General features: G+C 35.3%; 1 protein-coding gene across 4 annotated transcripts in view; it reads right to left on the reverse strand.

Moving 5' to 3' along the window:
* The window catches only part of cntn1a (contactin 1a), a 74,624-nt gene that overhangs the window by 15,577 nt on the left and 50,550 nt on the right, over positions 1 to 8,497 (reverse strand). For all 4 annotated transcript variants that reach the window (XM_073831751.1, XM_073831750.1, XM_073831748.1 and 1 more), the window contains exons 6-10: positions 4,827 to 4,922; positions 4,531 to 4,737; positions 2,466 to 2,565; positions 1,024 to 1,208; positions 312 to 436 (exon numbers count right to left, since the gene is read on the reverse strand). In XM_073831751.1, coding sequence (XP_073687852.1) covers positions 312 to 436; positions 1,024 to 1,208; positions 2,466 to 2,565; positions 4,531 to 4,737; positions 4,827 to 4,922 — 713 coding nt within the window. The remainder of the gene's footprint in view (positions 1 to 311; positions 437 to 1,023; positions 1,209 to 2,465; positions 2,566 to 4,530; positions 4,738 to 4,826; positions 4,923 to 8,497) is intronic.

Raw genomic sequence — 8,497 nt, forward strand, 5'->3', positions numbered from 1 at the left:
CTATTTACATGCGCTGCTGAGGTGAAGAAGCTTGCTATTGCATTTTACTGACTAGGACAATGTTTGCTATTTGACATCAAAATAGAGAGACTGTGGCATTTCTGTAGCTCAAAGAGTAGAGCACAATGCTAGCAACATCAAAGGAATGGGTTTGAATGCATAAACTGATTAAATGTATAAAACTCTGAATGTAAACAGTCACTTTGAATAAAAAGCATCAGCCAAATTACGATTTATTTTCAGTTGAGCCTATTTTAAATGCTTGAATTTAAAAATAAATAAATAGAGTATAAATCAGATGTCAGCGATACCATTCGTCCATTCTTCAGGAAGTGCACGTGGGGTTTGGGTCTCCCGCTGGCCAGACAGGACATGATGTAATCGCCTCCGATGTCTCTCTCCGAGGGGCTGATCTTCTCCACCCATTCAGGAGCTCCTAAGACAAGCACAGTGATGTCACTGATGCTATTTTGAATATTGAACATTCTCTCAGCGTCACTCAATTGATTATTTTCTCCATTTGAATTTATAAGCTATAAAGAGTTTATATAAAACACAGGCAAACAGGACATTTCTTGCATTTTAACAAATCTTAAAACATTAGGAATCAATTTATTTATTTTTTAATTTATTAACACTTTAGTTTAGGGACCAATTCTCACTATTAACTAGTTGCTTACTAACATGCATATTGGCTGTTTATAAGTACTTATGAAGCACATATTAATGCCTTATTCTGCATGACCATATTTTCGATTCCTAAACCCTACTTCATATCGAAACTTAACAACTACCCTACTAACAATTAAGCAGCAACAAATTATGAGTTTATTGAGGCAGAAGTTATAGTTAATAGTTAATGAGAATTGGTCCCCAAACTAAAGTGCGACTGTTATTTTTACGTTTTTGAGGGATCATATTTCCAAAATGCACTCCATTTTTCAGAATATATAGGCTCTTTGCTCATTGCTCTTCTCAGTAATGTCTCATTGCGGTGTGTTCAAGTGGTCATGTGACTCTCACCCTCCACATACAGATGGACTTTGTGTCTGTCTTTGCCTTTGGAGTTGTCAGCTTCACACTCGTACAAACCCTCGTCCTCATACTGAATGTCGTAAAGATGGAGGAGACTTCCTGCCATACTGATGTTATAGCGATGGAGCGGCAGATCGCCATCCACCTTCCTCCATCGGATCTGAGGGATAGGGCTGAACATACACACATGCGCGCGTTAAAATATATTTAAATAACATGGTGAGAACCAGTTGGTGAAACGTGTTTTTCACCACATTATATGTTTATCAGGTATAAATGATAAAAAGTATAAAAATACTTGCAAGATAGACAACCCGTTAGCAACTGAGTATTTACGTTAAAAATGCAGCATTATTTTGTATTAAAAAAATATTTTCTGAAATGCACCATTATCAAACTTAATCTGCAGTAATTGTCATACATTTCCAGAACATTAATCTAAACACTGGATACAGCCATTTTCAAAATTAGAGGTTTTTAAAGGTTTTTACTGAGGAGATTTTAGATTTCTCATTTCATTACTCCATAAATCTGAAAATACTATCAAAAGACAGAAAACAAATACGTTTTCACGAATAAACTTAAATACAAAGAGTGAAAGCAAAATAAGCAAACCCCTCAGTAAAATCCTTCAGAATATTGAGAGGAATGAAACTCTAAGTTTTGGTGTTTGTAGGTTCTGCTAAAGTGGAGAAACAAACTCACAACTTTAAAAATGTAGGCATTTTCACAATGTTTTTAGGAATAACATGTTGTATAAATCAGTGTGAATGATATATGAACAAACCCTTCAGTAAAATCCTTCAGAATATAGAGAGGAATGAAACTCTAAGTTTTGGTGTATGTAAGCATAGTGGAGAAACAAACTTTTAAAGACATGAAATTGAAATGTACAGATGTAAACAAAGTGTAATAAAATAAACACTTAAACTAAAAGACTAGTGTTAAGACCAGATACTTTGTTATATCCCACAAATTTAGTTCATTGTATTATGAGATATACTGTCATTTTCAGACCTCAAACTTTCATCAATCCCAAACAGACTCTTAGTGAGACTAAAGAAATATAATGATTATTCAGTTTGAAAAAAACATAAGAAAGATATCCAATGATAATTCAGAATGAAAATATTACAGTGATGCTATTTTAAATGCAGAAGACTCTCTCAGTATCAGTAAATGAAAGATTTTCTCCATTTGAACTTGAAATGTTAGCTATAAAAGAGTTCATATAGAGCACAGGCAGACCGCGCATACAGCACAATGCTGAAATGATCTACAAAATGCAGTTTGAGTGAAATCTGGATGTTAATCGATTCAAACTGAAATATTTGCAGAAAATTGTGCTGAATAATGAAGCGTTTGAGGAAAATGACTTAAGTGCTGCCTCGCAAACACTGAGAAATCATCTGTGTGGCGTTTTTTCTTACTTTCCCAGCGCGAAGCACTCCAGTGTGACGTTCTGCCCCACCAGCATGTAAGTGTCTGGAGATTTAACTTTGATATCAGCAGGATATTTCCTCAGAGAACCTGATAGAAAGCAGATATGAAACAGCAGTGAATGACTGAGGCCCTCATGGATTCATTTTCCCTTCCAGCAAAACGAGTGAATCTCTTCTGTTTGTTTATCTGCTCTTGAGGCACTATGACTCAACACACTCATGATTCTGTGACAGTCACGAACAATTCCAATATTACACGCACAAGCATGAATCAGGAGGATGTAGTTTTGGGAATGAATTGAGATGTAGTTTTACACAAGTGATGTGCTTTAGACATTAAATGTTAATGATAAATTAAAACAGGCAGTACAGGTGAATAGGGTAAAAAATAGCTAACTAACATATATCACCATACCAGTTGATCACAGTATATTAAGAAATGCAACATTTTTTTTCTATTACACATATTCTAAAATGTTATATTTAAATATTGCATCACATTATTTGCGCCAATTGCATGTATTCACAGAAAATTAAAAGTGAACTTTGGATAAATGCAGGTTCGAAATTCTTGCTTGATTTTGTTGACAATATAAAGGTTTTTCAAGAGGGAATTTTGGACTTTTTATCATTCCATAAATCAGAAAATACTGTTAACAGACAGAAAACAAATTTTCACCATGTTTTTAGGAATGAAATGTTGTATAAATGTAAAATAAATAAATGAAATATGAACAAACCCTTTAGTAAAAACCTTCAGAATATAGAGAGGAAAAACACTTTAAGCTTTGATGTACGTAAGTGCTGCTGATGTGGAGAAACAAACTCATGACATTTAAATATATGCCTTTTTAACACGTTTTAAGAAATAAAATGTTGTATAAATCAGTGTGAATTAAATATGAACAAACCCTTCAGTAAAAACCTTCAGAATATAGAGAGGAGTAAAACTCTAAGTTTTGGTTTATGTGAGTGCTGCTATAGTGGAGAAACAAATTCATGACCTTTAAATATATGTATTATACCATGTTTTAAGAAATAAAATGTTGTATAAATCAGTGTAAATGAAATATGAACAAACCCTTCAGTAATAACCTTCAGAATATAGAGAGCAATAAAACTCTAAGTTTTGATGTATGTAAGTGCTGCTGAAGAGGAGAAAAAACTTTTAAAGATATGGATTAAAACTGAACAATACAGGCACAAATAAGTAAAGTGTCAAAATAAACACTTAAATGTGTATTCTGGATGTTTTCTTTTTACTAGTCTGAGAGAAGACACAGTATGAAAACAAAATAGACCAAAATTGATGAGTTTAAGAAAACTTAATGTCGTCTTAAATCTATTGAGTTTATTGTATTATGACATGTACTGTTACTTTAGACTTCAAACTCTCTACAGTTCAAAATGGGGAATTATTAAGACTAAACAGGAAATTAAACTACTATTCCTGAACTAGCACATGTGGAAGCTTGTTCTTGTGTGTGTGGAGCAGATCTGAGTTCTTTCAGGAGCTCATCTGAGCTTGAACAGACCTAAAATAAGAACCGGTTCACTCAGAAATACTTCAGAAACCACACAGAGTTTGTTTTCTCTTTCAGATCTTTTTTTCACTGTCAGTTTTTTACAGTATCAAGCGGTTTCTACCACAGATGTGACAACACTCCTTTTATAATGGCAGTGCCTCTGCCTGAGCGTCACTTACATTTGATTCAGAAACTAAAAAAACTGTATTAGTAAAAAATACTAAAAACTATAACATTTACACTGGTAACTGTTTAAAACATCTACACCAATGACCTTGATTTAAACTGTAGTATTTTTTGTCATTTTCTAGTAAGTACTTGTCTGCAGATTCTTTAATCAAGATACATTTACTTAAGATGCAAAATAACTTAAGATATAAAGTCTTGGTCTCAAAAAAAGTGAGTTTATACATAAAACCAGAAAATATCTGCCAGTGGGCTCAGCAAAATAAACATAATTCACTGGGAAAAATACTTTGTAAGAACATTTTTGTTTTTCAGTGTAGGACGATGATAAACGGACTCACGCTCAGCGATGGGCACCAGCGGGATGAACTTGCTGAAGACGCTCTTGGCGATGGACGGACTAGAGACAAAACAGGAGTAGTTCCCGCTGTCTGACGCTCGTACGGTGGAGATGTAGAGGTTCCCGGTGGTCTGAGACACGAAGCGCCGCTTGTCCAGAGGAATGAATTCCGGAAACTCGTTGAGCATCCAGCGGAAGGACAGATCCTCTGCAGAGAGCACAGACAGGAAATGATGCAAATGTGTCAGTCAAACGCATTAATGACTGTCAAACCATAGAGACGGGTGCCATGGTAACCTGGGAAGTGTGGAGGCGGAGCACACAGAAGTACCGCCCCCTGCCCCTCCTTCACATAGACCGCCTCCCGCTCGTCCGTGGAAAACATGTCCAAGTCTGAAACACAAGATGGAGATTTCATTACAGTTTTACAGGAGTTGTAAACTATTCAAACTATTCAAACGCCATCTGTCAAAACTCCCAGAATCCCTTGAGACTCAATCAAGCTTCCCTTCTATGTACTATATTTCTAATCCAATCAAACTCATTTATACGTATCCATCTATCTATCTAGCTGGCTAATCATGTTAGAAACATGTTAGAAACATGCCAACGACATGCTAATCATGCTAGCAGCATGTTAATAACTTGCTAATCATGCTACAAACATGTTAACAACATGCTAATCAGGCTGAAAACATGTTAACAACATGCTAATCATGCAAATTACGTGTTAATAATGCTGGTATGCTAACATCATGCTAGCAGCATTCTAATCATGCTAGCTACACATTAGTAACATGCTAATCATGCTAAAAACATGCTAATAACTTGTTAATCATGATAGTAATGCAACATCATGCTAGCAACATTCTAATCATGCTAGCTAAACGTTAGTAACATGCAGGGCCGGCCCTGTTCATCTGGGGGCCCTAAGCAGGATAATTTTGGGGCCCTGCCTTGCAAAAGCATGCAAAAAAATCGAGTATTGCCAGTAGCCAGGTTTCCATCCAAAGAATTTTTTTGTGGGAAAAAAAACAAAACAAAAAAAAAACAAAAAATGTAAAGCTTCGGAATTTGCGCTTTCGACATAGCTGATGGAAATGCCTTGTCGATTAAATTTCTTATGTGTCAAAACAATCTTTTTTCGTTTAACTTTAGAACATTAATTCTTAATCCATACTTCAAATGTCACAAAAATCTGTTTGGAAACACTTTTTGTAGAGAGGCAAATAAATGTGAGGCAGCGTCCCTGTTCGTGTTGCTAATGTTAAAGCACCGTTTTCCAGTTCAAAAAACGCATAAATCATATTCATTTGATTAAACTGACAAGTTACCTCTCAAACATACATATCTTAATTTAATGTTCCTTTAGTAGGCTACGTTGCAAGTTAAAATGTATTCATTTTGTTCTGAAAATCTTGTTTTATGTGGATATTGGAATGATAAGTACAACATTTTAAATTAACTCGTTTTGGCTTGTTAGTAGCTTCTTATATTTTTGTTCTTGTGTTATGAGTATCGTTCCATTAAATTTAAATGATTTGTCCTAAAATGAGAGGAAATAAAACAGCATGTTTTTCAATATGTTTGACTGTATTTTATTTTGACAATGAAGCCGCGTTGTCGATCCAGTTAGTAGCCTAATGCTTAACTGCGCGCAGGAGGCGCCAGCACGCTCACTTGATTTTTTTCCCCCTTATAAAAGTGGAAGAAACTTACAATAGCCTACTCCTTCGTTTGTGGTCATATAAGAGTAGTAAGACATTATTCCAAACTATTCTAAATATTTATGTTATTTATGCACATTCACATTAAAAACAAACAGTCTGCTTTTGTAAAAAAGAAAACAAAAAGGATGCCGCTTTCTCAAAAGCGCATCAGAAAAAAGAAACTAAATTCTGCATAGGTTGATATAGGCTACTAATTGTTTCACGTTTTTTTTCGTTTTGTTAATTCATTATTTATTTAGAAAAATATATTTTGCATATCTATTTGTTTCTTTTATATAGCTTTTATAATGTTTTCCTCCATTTGCAGAATCGCTGCAGGTGCGTGACCATGTGAATCCTCACATTCTGTTGTTTATGCTGCTTTTTGCGTGTATAAAATTAATCCATGGAAAACAAATTTAGGTATTTTTTATGGGTCACAGCCGCGTATTAATTAAAATTTCATTTAATTGTACTTTAACATAACCTTGTCGGTTAACGGTTAAAAATGACGGTCGGTTGTCAGGAGAAATAATCGAAATTAACATTCCTATTTAAAAGTTAATCAGAAAAAATGATAGAAATACAACTGCTCCTTTTTATGATTATTGTTGATGATCAAGTAAATAGTCTAACAAAGTAAAAAAAAAATACCTCTTGACACTTACATTTAGTATTAGGTTTTGTTTCAAATGGATAAAGAACAGGCTACTAGCCTATATAATTTACGCAATATAGGCGAAATTATGTATGGAAACAGCTCAAGGGCAATTTTTTTTTTTTTTTTTTTTGCGATACACCAAATCTTATGTCACGGTTTCTTTTTTTTTTTAGGGATGAGGTCATTATGCACACCATTTTATCGGTAAAAGGCCGGTTGGACAGCAAATTTCGCAGGTTTATTTTACGCATATTCTCTTTGTCGATTAACAAAAAAGTTCGAAAACTGGATGGAAACTTGGTTAGTGACAGCCACGCGCTTTGCAACGTAATGACTTGGATCACTAGTGGGGGCCCCCTAGTGGCGGCGGGGCCCTAAGCAGCCGCTTAGTTCGCCTATAGGGAGGGCCGGCTCTGGTAACATGCTACATGTTATACATCACTAAAATATAATAATAATAATAAATAATAAAATAATAAATAATCTTTCCATTGGTGTATACTGCCCTTCAAAGGCAAAGTGCAGTAACTACGCCAACACTGAAACTGAGAAAAATGCCTTTAAAGTTTTTACGCCAACTAGTCAAACATGTTGACACTCTCGTTTCTCTGGAACAAAATTGAACCAGGAGACTTTGCCACAAGACCAAACAGTTGTCACAAAGTCATTTTAAGCTTTAACTCAATTTTGACCAAATGCGTAGTTACTGCGCTTTGCCTTTGGAGGGCAGTATAGTTGGTTAGGATAGGACAATATTTGGCCGAGATACAACTATTTGAAAATCTGGAATCTGAGGATGCAGCCTTTAAAGTTGTCCTTTTAAAGTTCTTATCAATGCATACTACTAAATCAAAAATTAAGTTTTGATATATTTACAGTAGGAAATTTACAAAATATCTTCTTGGAACGTAATCTTAATACCCTGATGATTTTTGGCCTAAAAGAAAAATAGATCATTTTGACCCATACAGTGTATTGTTGGCTATTGCTACAAATATCCCTGTGCTACTTAAAGGGATAGTTCACCCAAAAATGAAAATTTGATGTTTATCTGCTTACCCCCAGGGCATGCAAGATGTAGGTGACTTTGTTTCCTCAGAAAAACACAAACGAAGATTTTTAACGAAAACCGGTGCAGTCTGCCAGCCTTATCATGGGCGTGGATGGGCACCAAACCTTTAAAAGTAAACAAAAACATGCCCAGACAAATCCAAATTACACCCTGCGGCTCGTGATGATACATTGATGTCTTAAGACACGAAACGATCGGTTTTTGTGAGAAACTGAACAGTATTTAAATATTTTTTTTACCTTTGATACACAGCCACGTCAATCTCTCCTGAGCACGAGTTTGTCATCAGTCACGTCACATGTGCACGCGCTTCTGGAGTAGAATACGCAAACTCCGGAAGCGATCTGTTGCATGAATACGACACTCATTGTTTACACAGAGCACAGAGATTGTGGGTATAGCGGCTATTCAAAATGGAAATTACTTGCGCGTATCCTGATTGTTCAAACCCATTTAAAGCTAAAAGATTACGTTTGCTTGCACAAACTCATCCGGGACTTTTCACTGATTTCCCCTTCCGGCGTTT

The sequence above is a fragment of the Garra rufa genome, chromosome 25 (genome assembly GCF_049309525.1).
Source record: "Garra rufa chromosome 25, GarRuf1.0, whole genome shotgun sequence".
Lineage (NCBI taxonomy): Eukaryota > Metazoa > Chordata > Actinopteri > Cypriniformes > Cyprinidae > Garra > Garra rufa.